This window comes from Aphelocoma coerulescens, chromosome 5 (assembly GCF_041296385.1).
Source record: "Aphelocoma coerulescens isolate FSJ_1873_10779 chromosome 5, UR_Acoe_1.0, whole genome shotgun sequence".
Taxonomy (NCBI): domain Eukaryota; kingdom Metazoa; phylum Chordata; class Aves; order Passeriformes; family Corvidae; genus Aphelocoma; species Aphelocoma coerulescens.
Window position 1 is genome coordinate 28107082 of NC_091019.1, and position 22551 is coordinate 28129632.

The 22551-nt window shown below is 43.5% G+C and overlaps 2 protein-coding genes across 6 annotated transcripts in view; both read left to right on the forward strand.

Moving 5' to 3' along the window:
• The first annotated feature begins 14 nt into the window (after positions 1 to 14).
• HARBI1 (harbinger transposase derived 1) lies at positions 15 to 2039 on the forward strand. Its single transcript, XM_069017312.1, has 2 exons — positions 15 to 684; positions 1251 to 2039. The coding sequence occupies exons 1-2, from the start codon at positions 15 to 17 to the stop codon at positions 1625 to 1627; spliced, it is 1047 nt and encodes a 348-aa protein (XP_068873413.1). The 3' UTR covers positions 1628 to 2039.
• A 2516-nt stretch (positions 2040 to 4555) lies between these two features.
• The window catches only part of AMBRA1 (autophagy and beclin 1 regulator 1), a 131462-nt gene continuing 113466 nt past the window's right edge, over positions 4556 to 22551 (forward strand). The window contains exons 1-8 of one of the 5 annotated variants that reach the window (XM_069017315.1): positions 4580 to 4764; positions 15361 to 15616; positions 15870 to 15928; positions 16667 to 16850; positions 17518 to 17690; positions 18474 to 18540; positions 19133 to 19279; positions 19508 to 20592. In XM_069017315.1, coding sequence (XP_068873416.1) covers positions 15482 to 15616; positions 15870 to 15928; positions 16667 to 16850; positions 17518 to 17690; positions 18474 to 18540; positions 19133 to 19279; positions 19508 to 20592 — 1850 coding nt within the window. In that variant the 5' untranslated portion in view covers positions 4580 to 4764; positions 15361 to 15481. Of the gene's footprint in view, positions 4765 to 12989; positions 13045 to 15360; positions 15617 to 15869; positions 15929 to 16666; positions 16851 to 17517; positions 17691 to 18473; positions 18541 to 19132; positions 20593 to 22551 lie in introns of those variants that run through there. The other 4 variants (XM_069017317.1, XM_069017316.1, XM_069017313.1 and 1 more) reach the window with 4 other exon arrangements.

The following is a 22551-nucleotide window of genomic DNA, read 5'->3' on the forward strand; positions in this document are numbered from 1 at the left end:
CCCGGCCGTCAGCCATGGCCGTACCTATCGCGGTTCTTGACTGCGACCTCTTGCTCTATGGCCGCGGACACAGGACTTTGGATCGCTTCAAGCTGGAGGATGTCACGGATGAGTATCTAGTATCCACGTACGGCTTTCCCCGACAGTTCATTTACTACCTGGTGGATCTCCTGGGAGCCACTCTCTCACGCCCTACACAGCGGTCCAGGGCCATCAGTCCAGAGACGCAAATACTTGCTGCGCTGGGTTTTTATACCTCTGGCTCCTTCCAGACTCGCATGGGGGATACTATTGGCATTAGCCAAGCCTCGATGAGCCGCTGTGTTGCCAATGTGACCGAGGCACTGGTGGAAAGAGCCTCACAGTTCATTCACTTTCCTGAGGATGAAGCTACTGTACAGACCCTGAAGGATGACTTTTATGGGCTAGCAGGAATGCCGGGAGTGCTGGGCGTGGTTGACTGCACCCATGTGGCAATCAAAGCGCCAAATGCTGAGGATCTGTCCTATGTGAACCGAAAGGGTCTTCATTCCCTAAACTGCCTCATGGTGTGTGATTCCAGAGGAGTCCTCCTTAGTGCTGAAACGCACTGGCCAGGCAGCCTGCCTGACTGCACGGTTTTAGAGCAGGCAGCCCTCACAAGCCAGTTTGAAACTGAACTACATAAAGATGGCTGGCTACTTGGTAAGACAATTTTTCATCCGTGTTTTCAGTAGAAAGTCTATTATATATTGTCTCCTTACTGAATGAGAACCTCTGGGCACAAGTGATATGCTTACTTTCAATTGCTTTCCTGCAAATTGCTTTGAGATTTATGATTCAGTTTGGACAACCCTTATCTTGGAAGCTTAGAACAGTAACTTCCAATATGTGTTTTATACAATCTGATTATTGTGTGTATTAATCTACATTTATTCTGTTAATAGCTTTCTTTCGGTATCCTACACCTTTCCATGCTGAATTATGCAATTTTTAATTCTCGGTACTGTCCTAGTTCAGCTGTTTTCCCCCGTTTTATGCGGAAGAGTAATTCTCTTAAAACCCTTCTGTGGAAAATCTTCCAGAATTTTCTTGTTTAAAACTGAATGCCTTTACTTTGTCACATTTGTAAACCAGAGTTACTTCTTTCGTGCCTTCTCTTTTAGCCAGACGGAGAAGTTACTCTGTATCTGCTGTACCAGAAAACCAAGCTGATACCTGTGGCTAACTGTAGGTGTGTAACCTGTCCTGCTCCTTTGCACTGCTAACAGGTGACAGCTCCTTCTTGCTCCGGACGTGGTTGATGACCCCTCTGCACATCCCCGAGACGCCTGCAGAGTACCGCTACAACATGGCCCATTCCGCCACTCACAACGTCATTGAGCGCACGTTCAGAACCATTCGGTCGCGGTTCCGCTGCCTCGATGGGTCCAAAGGCACCCTGCAGTATTCTCCAGAGAAGTCCAGCCACATCATTCTGGCCTGCTGCGTGCTTCATAACATCTCCCTGGAACATGGACTGGATGTGTGGTCTTCACCAGCCACAGGACACGTGGAACAACCGGAAGAAGAGTACGAGCAAATGGAATCAGTGAACTCGGAAGCCTGTCGTGTTCGTCAGGAACTTCTCCTTACTCATTTTAGCTAATGTTGTGACAGAGAGAAGGCTTCTAACAGTTCATCTGGGAAGTTATCCAGAGCAAATATGCCCCTTCCTCTTCTTTAAGCCTGGAAAGACTTAAGCAGATGTGAGACAAGAAGAAATTTACTCTCTTCCTTTTAGGCAAATTTCTGAACTTCTCTCAGTCTCTCCAGAGATTCAGCTTAATTGCTACATTTTTGCTGTCGTGATGCTTAGAGACTCCCCTTTCACTTGACTTAGAGAACAATGACTACAGCCACATCAGTGGGAAAATTGGGGAAATTTGTCTTTTATAATGATGGAAAATCTGTAAACCTTGCCCTGTTTCACAAAGCAACAATTCTATGCCACTGTGTAACTCAAAACCCTTATGATTGATTTTTAAACAGTATTTTGCACAAATTAAACTTCCACATGAGCTCCTGTCTACTATGAATTCATGAGCAGCAAAGCAAACATTTGTCTTTTTGTTTGCAGGTATAAATTCTTGCTCAACACCATTTTGCCATTTTGCACATCTCACAAACCCCAGTGATTTCTCTGAAAGCTGGCAGCTGTGTTCTGGGAGGGGTCTGGCATTTTGCTGGGCACACACTAGTGCTTGCACATATCTAGAAGGGTTGAATGTTCCTTCTTTCCCAAAAAACCTGGAGAAGATATTAAGCTATGGTTGACTCTGTCAGGTACTTAACAGATATCAGGAGGTTGGCTAGTGAAGGTGAGTCTGGTTTTCACTGGACACACCTGCTGCTGCAGGAAACTGGTCATCTTGTTGGCTGCTCTGAAAGAAACACCAAGGACTGACTGGGTCACAAAAATTGAACTGATTGCGAAAGTTCTCCATTTAGATCAAAGCAGAGGTGTGGAAAGGCTGCTCTAGCACTGCTGGCAATCTACCTCTTCAGTGGAACAAGATGACTGATGCACGCAGTTGTTTCTGGCACAAGGCTGGGCAGTTTCCTGGAAATGTTCTCTCTCTGAAAGGCACGAGTGTTTCCAAGGATCTCATGACAGCAGTCTAAGAAAATTTTGTTTCTTAGATTTTATTGTTTACTGGGCAGTAAATGGAAAAAAAAGTGGTAGGGAATGCAGAAAACTACAAAATTGTAACTACTTAAAGTAGCAGTGCAACCACCTGACATTATGGGTCTGTCCTTTTAGAGGAAGCGAGCTTGGATCGTGCCCCACATTTGAAGAATACAAGTGTATGGGACACATTTCAAAGTGCAGGATGGAGATGCAGGGTTAGATACAGTCTGCCAGGTTTGCAGTGGCAGTGAGCACTTACCATCTCACAGAAAACCAAGCCTGCTTGATGACGTGTAAGCGAAACATTTTCAGAAGCCTCGATGGGAGCTGTAAAATGTTATGTACAAAGATCTGACACGTAATTCAGTTTTCTTTACACATGAGGTATCATATAAGAACTACTAGTGGTCACTGCAGCAAAACTCCTGCTCCTTTTACCTCAGAAAAAGCAGACAAGCATTGTTTTCTACAAAAACCTTTTTAAGGTAAGAATTGCTGCCATATATGGTGCCTGATGGCTCATAATCACATCTGATGGTCTGTGCTAAAAATACTGTTCACTAGACCAAAACACCAGCAGACACTGAATGAGCTGTGTGGGTGGTGGCAAGGTCGAGTGAGACTTGGACGTGTGTAGGTACAAACATTGTCACTTAATGACAAGCTGGAGTTTCTCAATTTACGCTATGAATAGCTCTTCCCAGCGTGTGCCGAGGCCAGAGCGAACTCAGAGTGAAGGCACTTCCTGGAACACATCTGCTGCTCAGTTTTGTCTTCTTTCAGCCACTGTCATCTGTGGTAGAGTTTAATTTCAAAACTGATCTCACTGCTTGTCAGTTTGGGCAAAAACTGCATCAGGCCACACCAGACAAAACCAATCCACGGAACACTATTCTTGCCTGAGTCAGATGTCAGTACCCTTTTCTTCACTCAGGAAGTGTAGGGAGCAGTTTGCCTCACATACTCCTAAGCAGCTTCCTTCAAAACAATTCACCTAGACTTTTTTCCCTCGTGGGGCCAGGTTGCTCAGAGCTCTCTCTATCCAACCTGGCCTTGAACACTTCAGTGATGGGGCATTCACAGTTTCTCTGGCTAATACCTAATCTAAACCTACTCTCTTTCAATTTAAAGCTGTTCCCCTTTGTCCTGTCACTACATGGTCTTGAAAATAGTCTTGCCCCATCTTTCCTCTAAGTTCCCTTCAGGTACCGGAAGGCAGCAATTAGGTCTTCCAGAAGCCCTCTCTTTTCCAGGCTGAAAAAAAACTGCGAAAAAAAATTCTTTTCTGCAAATGACTTCGAGATTTGTGATTTGGTGTATGCAGAAAATCACAATGTGAAAAGCCAGTGTCCACAAAGGAGACAGAGGAGTCCTGCAACTTCATTTGAATAAAGGCAGAGAGTCCACTGGGGCATACCCCCGTAGGGTCTCTCAAGATTTTGGAGGACTCCTATCCTTGTATCCCAAACTCCTCTTCCTTTCCCCATTGGCTGAGGTATTGGGAAGGTACACCCTCCGTGATCCGCCTGCTACATCTTTCCTCTAAAGTTCAGGGTTTCAAACTGCCCAGGTTCTGCAACAACCTGGAGACGTCCACAGCCGTGGCTCAGCACCGGGTCGGTTCTGTCACACCTGGGCGTTTGTGAACACATTAAACCCATCTCTCCCATCAAGCCTGGACGACCCTTATCTTGGAAATTTAGAACAGTAACTTCCAATCTGTCTTATATAGTCTGACTATTGTACATATTAGTTTGCATTAATTCTGCTAAGAGCATTTTTTCCGTATCCCACACCTCTCTAAGCTAAATTATGCGGCTTTTAAATTCTAGGCAGGGGTGCTGCCCTGTAGTTCTCGGGGCTCGGCTGCTCTTGCCTGCTCTCCGTCGCCCCCGGGCGGCGGTGGAAGACCTCGTCGCTCGGCTGGCGCTGCCTGGCGGCGTTCTAGCCTCGGCTGCTCGGGCCTTGGTCCCGCGCTCGGCGCCGCCGCCGTTGGGCCTCGCTCGGCGCTCGGCTGGCCCGCCTGGCCGGAGCTCGGCGCGGCGGCGGCGACGACCGACCCCGGGGCCGCTCCGCCCGCCCGGCCCGGCCCCGCTCCGGCCCCGCCGCTACAGGTACGCTCCGGGCCTACGCGCGCGGCCGGCCCCGCGCCGAGGCCGTGCTGCCGCTCCCGGGCGGGCGCGGCCGGCCCTGCGGCGGCGCCCCGGAAGGCGGCGGTACCGACCCGTGTGAGGCCGCGGCGGGTGGAACGTGGCCGGGAGGGAGTCGGGGCTCGCTGCCGGGGCCTTTGTACGGGAGTTCCGGGGCCGCGGCCTTCCGGTGGGGGGAGCAGGGAGGCCGCCGCGCTGCCCCGGGCCGGGCGCCGTGGCGGGAGGGCGAAACCCGCGGCGCTGCCTCCCGCCGGCCGGCGGCAACGGGAGCCCCCGGGGAGAGCGTTCCCCAGTCCCGGAGAGCAGCCCGCGCCCCGCTGCCGCCCGCCTCAGCGTGCCGCAGACCGGGTTTTCTGTCCGAGCTTGGGCTCCTGGTGCTTGCCTGTCCATCGCCCCCGCCCCTCTGGCTGCCCCCACGGCACCGTCCGAGGGCCCGCGGTCCGGGCTCGGTCCGGTTGCGTTCTGGGACTGTTACTTTGAAATAATGTCTTTTATTGTTGTTGTTGTTTTCCGGCCTTACCCAAATAAAGTGTGCAGCAAGTGTCTGCTCTATCTCTCCTGTTTTTCACCGTGTGTTGCAGAACACTTGCTTGTGAAAGTAGTGTTTGGCATAAGATGCTTTCAGGTGTATCTCTAGTTACGTCTTGTCTTGTGAGGAAACGAGCCCAACTAATTCACCATCTTTGGGAACATTTTTGTTGTCACCTACCACATTTTTCCTGACAACACATCAATTTCTGTAGTGTTCCTGTAGTGTTTTTTGGATTACTTGTGATCTTGTCAATACCATGTGTTCGGCTGCCTTTGGAAACCATTTTTTCCTGCACTAAATCAGTGTTTCATCTTCAAGAGATTCTGTAGGTAGTTACAAGTAGCTTTTCTCACTACACACTTTCGAATATTGTTCTGTGGTAACAGACTGATTCAAGAATTGTTATCTAGATGCAGGCCTGTCTTCAGGAAGATCAGTTATATGAATGTGAAGTCTGTGTAAATATGGTCAGTGCTCCGTTTTCTCCTCTGTATAACGTGTTCTTTGGTCTTTATTTAAAAACCCAGTGTGTTTTTCTATATTTGTCCTTGTTTACTGCTCCACCCAGCTTGGTGTCCTCTGCAAATGTCATCTGGCTTCTTTGCCTTTGCCACTCCCATCCTCTTTCAAATTGCTAATGGGAATGTTAAAATGGGACCTAAGAATGACCTGCTGGTAATGTGCACTTACTGCCAGTCCATTACTGGTCTGTTAAGTTTGTTGTCGGGTCGGTTTTCAGAATGTGGTATGGGGTTAAATCCATGCAGATTTGAATGCCTTATGGGTGATGCAGGCAACAGGACCTGAAATTCTCTGCTAAGTTTAAAATCCTTTCTTGTGTTCTGAAGGGCTGCTATAATGCATTTCCTAACATTCATAACTCTTCAGTGTAGCCTGTGTGCCAGTTCTGGAGTCCACAATTGATGCTTCTCTGGGTAATTTTTTTTAAAAAATCGGTCCATTTGTATTTTGATGGTCACAAATAAGTGTGTTATTTGTGGCAGTGTGGCTCTGAATGACTAGGGCAGTCCACTAGCATTTATATTTTTCCTAATACTTGGAATGAAGAATGTATTTGGATCCAAATATCTGGACGTGCCTTTTCAGATTGAGTTGCTGGGCAGTTTCTGCTGAATGTTTACTTTGCTGACAGCTTCTTCTCAGTTTTCTTTCTTTTGCCCTTTTCTGAGTCATAACTGACCCTCTAGATTCTTGTTTGGTTGTTTCCTACTTTTCCATTTTCTGAGCAGCACTTCTAACTTTTATGCAGCTGTAGCAACCAGTTCTAAAGAAGGCAAGCAATGAGCCTGTCTGCTGCAATCCCTCTGCCAGAAGTTTGGCATTCAAATAATTATTTTTTAAAGAAACTTCTGGAAAGAAACTGTGGTATGTGTTATGCCATGGTTAGCGAGCTGACTGAACTCATGGGTCTTGCAGTTATTGTTGATGTGAATACTTACTAGTACTACTAATGCAAACAGCACTAAGGTACTTTTTTTTCCCCCTATGGAGTTTCTGGGGGCCTGATAAAGGGTATAGTTCATGGTAATAGTTACCTTGTGTGTTTTGTATTAGGAGCCCTGTGCTATCCTAGCAAGGAGGGTGGTAGAAACAAAATATTAGTAAGTCAAGGACAGAAGAATTTTGGTTTACAAAAGTGAATGACAATGTGATATGCAGTGGAAGAGGATTAATACTAGAAATACATTACTGGAAGGTTACTACAGGATGTAGTAGTTGCCTGATGAAAGACCCATTGATTGGGTTGCTTGAAACAAGAGACCTGCTTTCCTCTACAAGAGGAAGCACTACTTGTCTGCATCTCAGGACTTAGTTGGTCGTTAGGAATTCTGACTGGGATTGTTGTCTAGTAGCTGTTTGTTGAACAGGATGGTGAGGTCTCAGGCTTGAGCATGGAGAGAATCATCTTAATCTGTGTGCTTGCACAGCTCCAATGCAGATGTTCTCAGGGAGGTGTTCTGGGTTGTCCTTGCAGAGTGATTCCTGCTTCCTTCTTCCTGGTGTGTATTACTAATTCTCCACCTTGAGCAGCATAGAATTGCTGAGAGGAGTCTCTGACTCATGTTTTGGATGCCTTTTCCCCTCCCTTTATATTTCTCCCACAGAGTCAGTCTAAAGCCAAGAAGGGCAATGGTGTTAGCATTGGCTGTGTTTCTTTGTTCAGTCTAAATCTTCATTGTCTCCCACCTCTTCTATAATTCTGGTACCTCTTTGTGTGAAGACTTCAGCTTCTGTGCGGGTCATTTTTGCTTTTGGTCTTGTTATCATATTTCCATGTGAGCAGGAAATTATGACTGTTTTCTAAAACATGTCCTTGCTTCCAGTTGCTTTTTCTTTATTGGATAAGGTGCGTATGCCTTAAGTGCAGCCTTGAATGCATAAAACACTTTGTCTTCTCCTTGGGGGTACGTGATGCTGCTTCTGCTGCTCTGTAGTGTTGGCACTCCCACATTTCTGTGGAATGTGTGATGTCACATGTGGGCACTTGGCTGTGGCCCTTGAGCTTGAGGAACTTTGATGCGACTTCTAATGTAAATAATGGAACTTTGAATTGAAAATTCCTTTACCTTCCTATCTAAATGAGAATAATTTTTTAGGGGGTTAATCTGAATTCTGTATTGCTCTGTTTGTTTCTCTATTGCTCTGGCTTCCTCTTTTCTCTGTCCCTCATTTCCTGCTGTGTACGGTACTTAACAAAAGATGCTATGGTTTGAGTATGGAATTGTGGAAACCAACTCTTAATCTTCCAGATCTCAGTTCTAGCATTTAACTTATCTTGCAGCTTCGTGAAATTATATCTATTCTCTTCCTGTCTTCTGGATTGAAACTAATATCTCTCTTCTCAAGAATTCATTAAGTTTATGTGGAAGTTGTAATAATAGTTATGAAAGTGCCCCGTATTCTCATTGGTAGATGAAACTGTCAGACTCCAGACATGGGTGATTACTTACATTTATTTTTATTACTTCCCTTTTTATATTTACCATTCATTTTCTGACCTGTAGGAGTTGGTATCTGCAAGTTTCTCTTCCATGTCTTTATCATTTTGCTGTAAATAGCTAGCACTTTAATGTACTTCTTTTGACTGAAAAGTTCTTTTATGTGCATTTAGCTCATTTAATCCAGACTGGGAAGACAAATTAAGATTCTAATGGCAATTAGCTCCTTGTTGCAGTCATACAGGATCTTGAAATGACAAAGTACTATTGACATCTTTGTAAGGTAATTGAAATTCCTGAGCTGTTTGTAGTTGCAGTTTAAAATGCAGCATTGAATTTTTCAATCATGAAGCACTAAGACAAGTTATTTTTCTTTAGGAATCCTGTTTTATGTGTAAACACTTATTGCAGTGAATGCAATTTAGAGCAGTGTGTCTACTGCATCTGCAGAAAATGTGCTTTTGAATTACTTTCCACCTCTCTCTGGCTTTAATCAAGGAAAAACTTCAGCTTACAGTATAATCCTTTGGGGAATATTTAAAAACTTGGAAGAGTAAAACCAGGGCCCTATAATGGAAGTGCATTCATGGTATTAGTTTTGGATTCTGTTGGATAGTTGCATCATGAACTTTCTTTCACTTCTAAGTGTTTTTTATTCTCCATGTTTAGGAGCACTTAGTTGAAGATTGACTCTTGTTCTAACTAAATTCTTAAATTAAGCAGTTGTTGTTTTTTTTTTCTTTTTTTTAAGAATAATCAAGGACACATAAGTAGAAACAGAACAAAATAATGGGTTTGCTTTTTGTTTTGATTAATCATGCTTAAGATAGTTGTTTGTTACCCTTCTGTAGACTGTTTTTGTTTGTGGGTTAGCTGTGTTTAAAGATTCTAGTCCAATGTAGTTTTATTTTCAATTTTTTGTTCATTTAGATATTACTGCAAGGTATCTTGAAGTTTGCTCTATGCAAAATGTTTTCTGATGTTTGAGGTTTTTTTTGTTTGATGTTTTTTTTGTTTGTTTTTAATCCAAGAAGAGCTAATACCTCTACAAACAGTCTCAAGGCTCATCTGGAATTACCACAAATGGAGTTAAGGGAACACAAATCATGTTGTTTGAAGTAAATTTAAACGTGTAGCTGATCACATACATTGCCAGAAATTCATATGGCCCTGTCATTTAACAATGAACATAGTCCTGGTCTTCCAACGCTTATGTTTTGATCTGTGCAACTATTTGGGATATGACTCATGTCACCTATTTTTTACTGATTTTGTTGTTGTTATAGCATTGTTCAAATGCCAGTGATACATAGTTCAGTTACTTACCAAACTAGGGCTCCTTGAGTTGTCTTGTTTGTTAAACTGAGTTGATGCAGTGTAAAGAGGGCAAATCAGCTTTTTAGTTTTGGTTTTACATAAACTTTTAAAAAAATTTTGCTCAATTTTTCATGTGGAGACACAAAAAGGTTTAGAGGGAATGGCCTGACATTTGGTATGGATTTCATCAGTATTTTTAATAAAACTGCAAGTATAAATTCAGGTCTTCTATCTGGTGTAGTGTTTCTGGGGCTTCTTACATGGTACTGTTTAATGCAGTTTAGGAAAATGATGGTATCATAATCTCCATATTGCAGAAGGGAGGGTAACACAGATTGTAAGCAAGGAAGGGAACTAGAAAGTCCCTGGAGCTGTGTGATTGCTCATATATATTCCAAATTATGTTCTAGGCATCTGGTTTGTTCTTGGAGATCTCCTGTCTGTGAGTCTCAGAGCCAGATTTTATCGTTTTATCAATGGAGTGCCTGCAAAAGGAGGGGCTGTGTAGTCTGTAGTCCTTGGCAAGATGATATTTGGCTGTTTTCAGTGGGCACTTTTTGCTCTTTCGAGCTTCTGAAAAGCATAAGGGTCTTGATAAATCAGTTTGCTTCAAAATTAAACTGTGTAAAATACAAGGGAAACCGACTTGTAGAAAATCCTTAGAGGAAATAGCCTGTCTTGTGACTGCAGCCTTCATTAGGATCACTGTCAGTAAGATAAAGCATTTGGGCTGTAGTGCTGCATACACTGTTTTCATGCCTGTCTGATGATCTTATTGCTCTTGGAGAACCCACCCACATATGCAGTAGTGGGAATGCTAAATTATTGCTAATATTTATTAAATTTAAATTACTAACATTTATTAAATGCAATAAACAGTTCTCTTGACATTTTTAGTATGTTGTTGGTGTTAAAGCCTGAGATGCTGCACTTTAATTTGGAGTAACTGCAATGGCATTGTAAGTGCTGGACACACTGCTTAAGAACAGACATTTTGAAAACAGAAGTAACTGTCTTACAAGATAGGTAGGCCCCATGCCAGAGCAGGGGGAATTCAGTGTAATAATCTGTTTCCTCTTCTTTTCTGCAGACAAGTTGGCTTGTGGTTTTGCAGGACAGTGGCATGCCTCATTGTTCACCACAGTTTTGCTTTTGTTGTGTTTTGAATCCTTTTTTTTTTTTTTTTTCCATGCATGTTCTTTTAATACAAAGTGTGTTGCTTGCCCTGGCCCATCAGCTGTGTGGATCATGGCTGTTTTACAGTCAATACGTTCTGGAAGTCTTAAAACTTGACAGAGAGACTTGGAAACCAAAACTACTGGCATGTGCTTTTTTTCCTCTGGTTTCTTACATGAAGTCTTATAAATGCATTCTCTCTGTGGAACCCAGATTGCAAAGTCAGGGACAGCTTTAATATTTCACTTCATATTGCCTCTTTCTTCATCAGTCACATGAGAGCTCTTTGGGCAGCAAAATTGTCTGAAATTATTTGGACATTTGTATCTTCTGGATACATCTCCCATTGTAAATATCATTTACTGATTGCAGCGCTTTTTAAAAATTTTATTTCCTTTTTAAACACCGATGGAGCTGTTTACACTGATTCTGTGCACGTGCATTAGGAAAGGCTTTTAGTGTTGGGCTCATCACACAACCACAAAGTTCTTTGGAGTGGTGATAGATTAGTCTGAGAGCTGAAGGGCACATGGAATAATGTTTTTCCCCCATGAAGAATTGAATAACATGAGGTAGTATTGCAGTATTTGGCTTTGTATCAAAGCCAGCTGTGTTCCCAGCGTGGTGGTACCAGAATCTCCACAAAATTAATATCAACAAAGATGGGGAGGGGCACATTAAGAGATGGGACCATCATCTCTGTAAAGTGCTGAAGTTTTGAACTGGAATGGTGAGCCATTGCATAATGCATAAAATAACTTGACATCCTTTCTATATGGCAATTTGAATGTGCTTCTTTTTATTCCTCTTCTCTCCCTCCCTCCCTTTTTGTCAGTGTTTTCAGGGGGCCGTGTACCACTACGAAGTATTACAAATTTGCAGCTTCACTTTGGTTTTTTAGAGGTTCAGCATCTGTAAAAGTGACAATTACAAGTGAACCTACATTACTCTAATGCTGGGAATTCTTCAGGCTTCTTCGAGAACAGCTGGTACAGAGCAAGTAAAAGGCTTGGGTTTGGGCTGTGTAATGCTCTTTCCAAAACTAAACAGCCCAGCATGTTGTCCTGAAATGCCCTGAAGGGACAAAACTCTTAAGGAAAGAAAGCTGCCAATTATAGAAAAATTTCTTGACTCTCCATTTTCAGAATTTTCAGTGGTGCTCTAGATCACATTCAGGGCATCAGCTAATCTTGCAGCTGTTGGACACTTTTGGTCATCCTCATTAAACCAACCAACCAACCAAATTGCCCTTCCTCCCCCCAAAAAACAAATAAACAAAACAAACCCAACAACAAGAAGAAAACAGAACAATACCAATCCCTCTTTAGGTGGTCAGGTGTTTATCAGTTGTGATAGTTGTGGGTATTAGACGCTGTTACTGAATCAGTCCAGCACTCACCTGAACAGGTTTGATCTGGTGAGCTGCAAGTTTTATTTATGCTGAGTCCCAAGAAGTATTTTCAAACCCACTGCGTTTAATTTAAACTTTGTTAGTCAGATGGCTAATGAGTGGCTGTAAATATGGTTGGTACATCAATGGTTTATCTGGTAATGGTATTTAAGAACATGCTGTCATTGTTCAACCTACATTTGAGCAAAATGTTTGTAGTTGGTGGGTATCTTTACTAGATTAGAGGAAAAATAGGCTCCTTTAACACCATCACAAAAAAACCCTATACAAACCAAAAACACAAAGGAAAAAAAAAACACAAAACCCCCACACCAAAACAAATTGAAGCTGAACACATGTTCCAATAGAAAGGTTAAAGGCTTCCTGCTAAAATGAGTGAAGATAATGCCAATGTCTACACTGCATCTGTTTCTCCATTTGAAGGCTCTGAGTTTCTTTGCCTGTCTGAAGTTTTGCTGAATGTGTCACCAGCTAGTGGAGCAGTTACTGTGTTCAGGCTAATTCAGACAAAGGATAAAGTTTGGCCCCTGAAAGGACCCGAGGTAACACTGGAAACAGCATCACTCCAGAAGGATTCATTCAGTGTTTTCTGAAGAGATTGCAGCTTTTAAAAATGTTGAGCAGGTTAGCAGGGTACTGTGAAGGCATTAGAGCCATGAGTTTTTCTTTGTTTACTTTTAAAATGAGATAAAGACATGAGTCAGAAGAAGCTGAAAAAACGAGGCACAGTTCCTGAGGGAAAAACATCAAGTTCAAGCACTCAGGCTCACATATGAAGTGTTTGTTATAACCGTTTTAGTTGAATAAATTAGGACACACATGCAAAGATTTAGATGAGCTGTCTTAAGGTATGTACTTGCTTTTATATAGTGGAGATGACTTGGTCTTTCAATAAGGTGAATACTAGAACTTCACTGATTGCAGTTGTAGGAGTTATCTCCCCATTTGTTTTACAATATGTAAACTTGTCATGGCATAAATAAACTTAAAGTCATTTGTTAAACCTCTTGATTTCCTTGTTGCTACTGTACTTTAGGGAACATTAGTTCTTCTGATAGGACTGAAATGTTGCTAGGTTGTCAGATCTTGTTCTTTCTCATGAGTGATTGGGTTATCCTGCTTGTAAATTACCATGATCTCAAGTTATTTATGTAGTTTATCTTTTACAGCTGTCGAAAGGCTATTCCAAAGCTTAATGTTTTAAGTCTTTTCAAACTTCAGCTTATTCTAGCTGCTGGACTGATCTTCCATTGGTGTCCTGTTTATTCTTGGGTTATTGTAGTCCAAATTCCCTGAATACACCCATATAGAATATTCAGCTACTATTTTCTTAATTTTACTAGATTAAGAGTTAAACTAGATTTGGAGTTTCCTCCTGTAAAGTAGACTTTTTGTTGCCTGTATTGTTCTGAGCTGTCCTTCTCCTCCATACTGCTTACCGCCTGAACCTAGTCATTTCTGAACATGGGTGTCTGGGGCTGTTTGCAGAATCTGGATCAGGATTTATTAGCTTTTAGTTAAAGAAGATTTTTAGTTTAGGGACTCCTGTATTATATTGTGCTTTTCGATGTATCCCAGTTACCCTTCTTCTAGCTTTTTTGGATCTGGGCTTTTTTAATCTGTACAGTTATTTTTAAGAATTCTCGTGCAGCATGATATCTTTAGTTTTTGTGTTGCTTTCCAGTAAGACTTTTATTTTGTAGAGTAATTCCTACCTAATGTTTGGCTGACTTTCACAGATTCTCAAAAGAAGGCTTATTGTACACTGTGAAGTTCAGCTTCTCTAAAATACATGATCCTCATGCTGTTCACATTAAGCATCAAGGAATTTCCAGCTAGCTGAACTTCCACTGGAGAATTTCTTTTCTAGGAAGATGGATACCTTTACTTGTTAATCACTTCAGTACTCTTTATTTTCCTTCTACAAATAAAAACTGATTTGCTTTATTAGAACTCATTTTCCTGACTTATCTCTTCAGACAGCTCTTCCCTACAAGCTGCAGCTGTCTTAAATCATCTGTTCAGAAGAGTTTTTTTAGGGAGAGTGGGAGGAAAGAAAGTTTTGCTAATGACCATTCTGAGTTCTTTCATTTAACTATTTGTCTCTTGGGCACATGAACCTTTTTTCTTCTTTATATGTTTTGTTTAGTTGTTTGTTTGTTTTTTTTTTAATTGTTATTTCCTTCTCTATTGAATATTAATGGTTTCGTTCAGTGTAACATGAACTGAGTAGGATTTATCTTTGTCTTCATGTTACCAAGAGATGTCAGAGTAGTATGCACACTCTGCTGGGATCAGAAAGTAATAGCATTGCAGCAGAGTTTCTTGGTTTATCTGTTCTAAGAAACTTTTCTGGAGAGCTTTTGGTGGCAAACTCCAATGTATGACACCACTGAAAAGCTGTGTGGCTTGGTTGCTATTAGAGTCACTATATTACTTATTTATTATAATTATTTAGATTTTTTTGTAGACAATGGATATTAAAGTTTTCCTTTGCAGCTCAAAGTGTTTCAAAAGCATTATTCTTTGCCATTGTGCATTACTTGGGTGAACTGTTGTCCTAAGAGCAATGCAGATTGAAAGATGATGTGCAGACAATGGAATAATCTTGATGCTGCTGTCCCATACATCATTGTTTTCATGTTTTGTAAGCTGTTGATGGAGTCTGAAATAATTTGGACTTGAGATATATCAATTGTCTGACCTTGATAGTTTGACCTGTGACTGAAATTTGAGTAGTTCCTGAGAGCTACTCATTCCTCTGTCATATTGTCAGTTTGATAATGCTATTCCTCTAGCTTTCAGACACCCTTCCCAGACAGGACCTAAATCTTCAAGGTGTAAAGACTATATCTTCCTAAATCTTTTTTTCTTAATTATATACAGCAAGAGATGAAGGGAAGGGAGTTTCAAGGCCAATTTTTAATTCTCCTTATGTATAGTGTGCCTAGGGCATGTGTACAAGGGAAGAGCTGGGTGCTTTCAAAGTAATCTTTGGCTGCAGAAATGTCAAAGTCAGGCCTTGATAATGGAAGCAGGTAGCAAAGGCTATGTACGAAGAAAGATTTGTCTCTCAATCTAGTATTTTATGGATTTAAAGCTTTTACTTTATCTGGGTGATCAATGTAAAAGCTGCCTTCCTTATTAGTCTCTTATCTTTTTAGGTTTCCATGAAGATAAACAACTGAAATGTGGATAGCCTATTTGTAGCTTGGTGGTGGTTGTCATCTGGAACCTGCTGGTGTCTCCTCTCAGTAGCTGGCGTGGTGTTGGCGGCTGAGAGCCATGAAGGTTGTCCCAGAGAAGAATGCTGTCCGCATCCTGTGGGGTAGGGAACGGGGTACCCAAGCCTTGGGTGCTCAGCGGCTTCTGCAGGAGTTGGTGGAGGATAAAACTCGATGGATGAAATGGGAGGGCAAGGTAAGGATGTGGGATAGAGCTGCATAGCTTGACCTTGGAGTGGGGGAAGGGAGGCAGGGATTTGAAATAAATTGCCTTGTGATTGTACTTTGATGTGTTACACTTGACATGCTCTCTGGCTCTGTTCAGTTCCTGCAGTGATGTGATACTAGATATGTTCCTGCAGCGGGTTCCCCTTGTTGTCTGTGTGGCTTACAGTCAAAGTATGATCATATGACTCTTGCAACACTTCCTGCTTTGTTGGCTTTTTCAGAAAGTTGAGTTGCCAGACAGTCCACGCTCCACCTTCTTGCTGGCGTTTAGTCCAGACAGGTAATTAACTCCTAGTTCATTCCCTGTTTCAGCAGTCTCCCTACACTTACAAAAGTGATGGAGGCTTGTGCCCATTGAGTTGTCCAGTCCTGAACAGCCAAATGAAACTTCTGGTTCCTGACACGCATGGATGGAACGTGTGCACCTTCCTAATCTCACAGCTTCGAGCATAGTTGGTGTTTAATTTCTGAGGTACCCAGGTGATACAGAGTTCTAAGGAAACAGGATCTGTGCAGACACCGTGGGATTTCGTAAGAAACTAAAGGGAGTAAAGGATGTTTTAATAGAACATGCCCAAATGATGTGACACATTCACTGGGGTATCTAGGAATAAAGAACAGAGCAGAATGATGTGTGTACTGGAAGCAGAAATGGAGGTGGGATCTCTCATAGTATCACTTGATTTGACAGTGGTTGACATGGTGCGGAGAATTGGGAATATTTATTTGCCCCAGACTGTCACTCATGAGTGCCTTCTGAGCTGCATGTTCACTCAGACATTCAAGGTCAAGTTTGTGCTTGCAGATTCAGATGAGCTCATGTTTGCATGGACCCTGAAATCTGGCTACAGGAAGCTTTGTGACCACTGGTGAAACAGTAGTCCCTTATCCTTTGAGCTCTGTGTGGGAGAGCTGCTGGGTTAGGTGTGAACAGACCCTGTTGAGATGAAGCTAACCATGGTCTGATTTTGCTGTATTCTTCTCATGCTAATGTTTGTCATACCTTCTGCATTCCCAGGACCCTAATGGCTTCCACACATGTGAACCACAACATCTACATCACAGAGGTGAAAACGGGCAAGTGTGTTCATTCCTTGGTTGGACATCGCCGCACTCCCTGGTGTGTCACCTTCCATCCCACCATCCCAGGCCTCATTGCTTCAGGATGCCTAGATGGGGAGGTTAGAATTTGGGATTTACATGTAAGTCTTTCCTGAAACATATGTTCCTTTGATATTTGGTGGGTGGTGACTTTTTTTGAGTGACTTTGTTTTCCAAATGTTACCTGGTAAGAGAGCTGTTTGGAAGTTTTTCTGGGATCTGTCTCTAAAAGCATAGAACAGACCATAGCCATCCTCTTCTGTCTAGAGAGGAGGTGACAGATTCTTCATTCAATCCTGCCAGGTAGGTCATGCTTTTTAACAGTGCCTGTTTCATTGATTACAGTGGTACAGGTAATGCTGGAGAACTTTGTACAAGGTGCCTGTTTAGCCTTTGTGAGAGACATACCATTTGTCATTACACCGAGCATATCTGAACTGTTGATTAGAGGAGCTGCTGCTCTACCTAGTTTGGTGATTGGCACAGAGACAAAACACGTGGGCTTAGCTGGTTGCTTTGAAATGAAGGATTTTTACAGGCTGCTTGAGACACACTTACCTACAAAAATATATCTGTGGTCATTGTTGCAAGTAGCATTACATTCTAGACCTGGCACATGACCTTGTATGGGAACAGCTGTTGTTGTTGCCAAGGTAGCATGTCACTTCCAAAGCTCTAGGCAGTCTGGGAGGCATGGCAAGTGCATGGAAACTTAATGATTGCAAACTTTGTGATAAATTGCTTGTGGTTCTTGACTCTTCACTCTAGGGTGGAAGTGAGAGCTGGTTCACAGATAGCAACAATGCCATTGCATCGCTTGCTTTTCATCCTACGGCTCAGCTCTTGCTGATTGCTACTGCCAATGAGATACATTTCTGGGACTGGAGTCGTCGGGAGCCTTTTGCAGTGGTGAAAACAGCCAGTGAAATGGAGCGGGTCAGGTGAGCTCCTGCTTCTGGGTGCAGAGAACACTTGTATGTGAAAAATGGTCAGATTTGGGAAGTGTGTGTGAGGTTCCTCTGGGATGCTGCACCCTCTGCGCTCAAGCAGTGGAGAGAAGTGTTGCTTGCAGCTCCTTGCCTCAGCTGGTAGAAAACCAGTTCTGTGGGTAGAAAGAAAAGCAATTGAAAGTAATAGATCAGCTTGGTTGTTCATACTTGTAATAGGGCATGTGTCCATTAAATGCCCAGATCTACTTCATGTTGATTTGTCAGCTTAGTAATTAAACTTGTCAGCCACAAGGATGAGAAAACCCAGCAACTGCCTTAACAGAGTGCTGAGCTATTGCTTTGGCACACTTGCAGAGGACACTGGATTGCTGGAAACCTGATGCCTTCTTTTGAACAATTTAAAATAAGACAATGATGTGACATTCAAGGCAAGTTAATCTCTCCCTTTGTACCAAACTCCATTTTGTAATATAAACGTGTATTCCTTTAAATTTTCTGGCTATTTCAATTGATACAGGAGTACTTACTTCCAGCTTTTAACTTTAGTATAGTGTTGCTGTGGACTATAAAATCCTGCAATCTTCAGCTAGATAGGTACGTTTTGTTCTTCTTAACGCGTAAACTTTTTGACATCCTTCATAAAAAGATGATAATGTAGTAATGTTCTCATTGCAAATATGTTGTGTGGGGTTTTGTTGCCTGCTGTGTTCAGCTTCCTGTGTCAATGTGGAATGTGAACTGATGATTGATGTTCTGGCACTGCTTTTGTTTTAGGCTGGTACGGTTTGATCCCTTGGGACACTACTTGCTCACAGCGATTGTTAACCCTTCTAACCAGCAGGTAAGAGGAATGTCAGTACTTGTATTGACTGGCTAATTACAAGATACTCTTTGTATGTATGTACTTTAGCCCTAGTCTGTTTCTAAGCAGCCTCGTGCTTTTCTGAAAACCTGAAGTCTTCTTAAGCTGAGTTGTGTCTCACTTTGATTGGTCACATCAATGTTCTTGTGTTATGTGCCTGGCTAATAAAGTGCTTTCCAAAATGTGTTTGTTTTGCCCTCTGTCTGACTAGTGGTGGGACAAACATCCCAATGGTCCTGCTCTTTCAGTTCTGTTGTGATGTTCTTTTGGATTTGAAGCTATTTGAGGTATTAACAATTCTCCCCTCAGCTGTTGACCCTCAGATGCTGATACTTCTGTTTGTATGAAGAGTGTATTGTGAAAGCTCACTGGGCTGTAGGAGGAGGTTGTCTAGATCCATTAAAATGAACTTGGAAATCATCTCATCTGGTTTCCTCCAAGTCAAGGCCTTTAGGAAGGGACTTAACACATCCTTTCATCAGTCTGGGCTGGTAGCTGAGTTTCTGCAGTTTATTTGGAGGTATAGGATTTTGCCTTGGGGTGCCTGAACTTTGACTGTTTCTTTCTGCAGAGCGATGAGGAAGTGGAAATCTCCGTGGACAGCACAGAGATGCCTCATTATCGTCAGCGCGCTATCCTTCCGTCTCAGCCTGTGAGGCGCACACCCCTCCTCCACAACTTCCTGCACATGTTGTCCTCCCGCTCCTCTGGCATACAGGTGGGAGAGCAAAACAGTGTTCAAGACTCTGCTACCCCATCCCCTCCACCGCCTCCACCACCACCACCTCCGCCTCCAGCCAGTGAGAACACAAGGGCATCTGTCTATAACAGGCTCCGGGAGCGAGTCAGCTATCCCACAGCAGAGTGCTGCCAGCACCTGGGGATGTTGTGCCTTTGCAGCCGATGCTCTAGTGCAAGACTTCCTTCTTCTCTCTTCCCACACCAGGAAAACGCACCCTCCACGTCTTCTGGGGCCACTGGCACTTCCTTCTCCTCTGTGCAGACAGAGCCTTATCAACCCCCAGAGCAGGCATCCGTAGCGCAGGAGGAGCAGGGGATACTTAACAGGCCCTCTGCTTTCAGCACAGTTCAGAGCAGCACTGCTGGCAACACCCTGCGCAACCTTAGCCTGGGCCCCACACGGCGGTCCCTCAGCGGGTCCTTGGCAGGCCACCAGTCCCGGTACCAACAGTCTGCGAGAGAGATGGCTTCAGGCTTGGGTGGGTCTGACTGGTCCAGGACAGTGCTGAACATGAGCTCTCGGTCCGAGCTGGAAGCCATGCCTCCTCCTAGGACCAGTGCCTCCTCCGTGAGCTTGCTGTCCGTGCTCAGACAGCAGGAGGGAGGTTCCCAGGCATCAGTCTATACCTCTGCAACAGAAGGGAGGGGCTTTCTGGCCCCAGGGGCTGAGGTGAACAGTGGTAGTAGTGCTGGCCCGAGCAATCCGGCCAGCATTCGTAATGAGCTCCATTGTGATTTGAGGCGATTCTTCCTGGAATATGACCGGCTTCAGGAGTTAGATCAGGGGATTGGTGGGGAGCCCAGCCAGTCGCAACAGGCTCAAGAAATGCTCAACAACAACATTGAGCCTGATCGACCGGGTCCCTCCCATCAGCAGACTCCACAAAGCAATGAAAACAATTCCAATTTGTCCCGGGGTCACCTGAACCGCTGTCGTGCTTGTCATAACCTGCTGACCTTTAACAATGACACACTGCGCTGGGAAAGAAGCACGCCTAGCTACACACCAGGGCAGGTCCAAAGCACATTTGAGGGTGTGCCTCCAAATACCAGCCAGGTGCAGCCTGCAGAGAGAACCGAGGGCAGAGCTCCTGCCTCTAGCAGACTGCAGCTGGGCAGCTCTTCCACCCCGCAGGAGGAGAGGACCGTGGGAGTGGTCTTTAACCAGGAGACGGGGCACTGGGAAAGAGTTTACAGCCAGTCGGCTTCAAGCAGACCTGGGAATGTATCACAGGAGGCCTTAAACCAGGAAATGCCTGAGGAAAGCTCAGAGGAGGATTCACTCAGGAGGTAAGATACATGCTTGCCCTTCCTCCTCTATTTTTTCTTAAACCTTTCCCATCTAGTCTGAGGTTTTTCAATGTTTACAGAGTTAAAAACCTTTTCTCATATGGTTGTGTGCTATTTGTGTAGATGACAATAGAGGTGTTGGTGTTGATGTGTTTATAGCTGCCCTTGTCATGCTGCAGATGGGTTCTGAAGATTTTTAAGGGCAGAGACTGGACTTCTGAATGGTAGTACAGACAGGCAAAAGAATGGGCTCTTGCAGCAGATCTCTGGGGTGAGCTGTGCTCCTGGTGTTTGCCAGACCCTGCAGAAGGGTGAAAACACAGGATGCATTAATGCTGTCCTTTGTGCCCCCCATCACACACCCTATCATCATGTGCTACGCATGGAGACTCTGCCCAGGGCTGGTGTGGAAAACTGGTCACGAGTAAGTTGTTAAAAGGGTTAACAATAATTTTCTTAGTGTTGCCCAGAGGGGAAAAAAAGTCAAAGCTCTGTGTCAGTGGTTTGGGTATATGCAGTTGGTTTCCTCTTGATAAGAGAGGTAAGTTTTCAAAGTGGCTCCTGTTGACCTGAGCTGGTTGGGGACATGGCTGGGGACATGCTGATCACTGAAAATTTTAGGCTTTGCTGTCTTGTTTTTTAAGAAGGTTATTCTTTTTTGGGAAAGATATTTTTCTTCTGCTTCAGATATGTTACAAGAAACAGGATAAGCTAAATTGAACTTGCATCAGGAAAGATCTTTCCTTTGTGTGAAAGTGTCTTCACTGGCTTGTGTGGATGATATAGCTACATTGGTACTTGGGATAGGGTTTCCATATTGGGTTTCAGTTTCACATCTTCTCTGTCAAGTGGTTTGTGCTCTCACCAGAGGAAAGGTCCAGTCTTAACTGTTTCTCTGAAACAGATGCTTTGAGCTGTAGAAAAGCAAAATTTCCAGGTTGGATGCAGATGTAACTAACGAAGAAGGGTTTGCGCACAGGAGTGCCTGAGGAAAGGGAGTTCTTTCCTCTGTCCTGCAGATAAGCTGATTATGCTGAGGCTGGAACAGTGACTGCCTTTCTTGTTGCTGTAGTTGCATAGCAAATAAGTGGTGGTGATCATAAAATTATTCATCTATTTCTAAATCCTTGCCCCAGTTTTTTTTCATAGCCTGCCGTAATGAGAGTCTCAAGCTGATTACATGGTATGTACTGCTTGGGCCTGAACTTACCTACTGTTAATTTAAGTCAGATATCCTCTTGTCCCCTATTAAAAGGCATAAAAGTGAGAAGGAGCTGACAAAGTTAGCTTTAAAATGACACTTGAGTAAGTCTTGAGTTATCTTTCTTTTGAAATAGTGGTACATACTTAATGTCATCTCCACTGTGTCTTGTTTTCTGGGATGAGTCACTGTAGTGGCAGAAGTAACGGGGCAAATAACCTTCTTATTGGTCAGGCAGTTGGCACATATTTGGACAGTGAGATGTAGTGAGATATGTAGATACGATCTTTTCTGTGGTAACTGTATAATTTAAAAATGCCCTGAGGCATATAATTCAATCCACCCCAGCCTGCAGGAGTCTAACAGCTACAGTCCTATGACTAAATCTCTGGGTCACTTTGCCTGTCGTCCATGGTGGTTGCTGCTGCCTGCTCCAGTTGCTGTAGCTTTGGTGAAGGGTTACTTGCCTACCCGGTCATAAACCAGGAGCAAACGGGTGCTTTTTGCTGTGACTTCTAATTTGGAGTGTGTAGTTTGAAGCATGAGCTTAATTCCAGAGGAATTCCTGTAAGATGAAACCTTTAGTGAAACCTTTCTGGCAGAGGTTGTTGAGAATCTTCTAGGGACTCTTGTTTTCCCAGTCTCCTGCTTCTGTTGTCAGGCCTTTCAAAAGAACAGGCACGGCAGGGGCTTCTGCTTTCCTTCTAACTGAAGTTAAGGTTATCTGTAGAGTTCTGAGGTAAGAAGCTGGAAGCAGT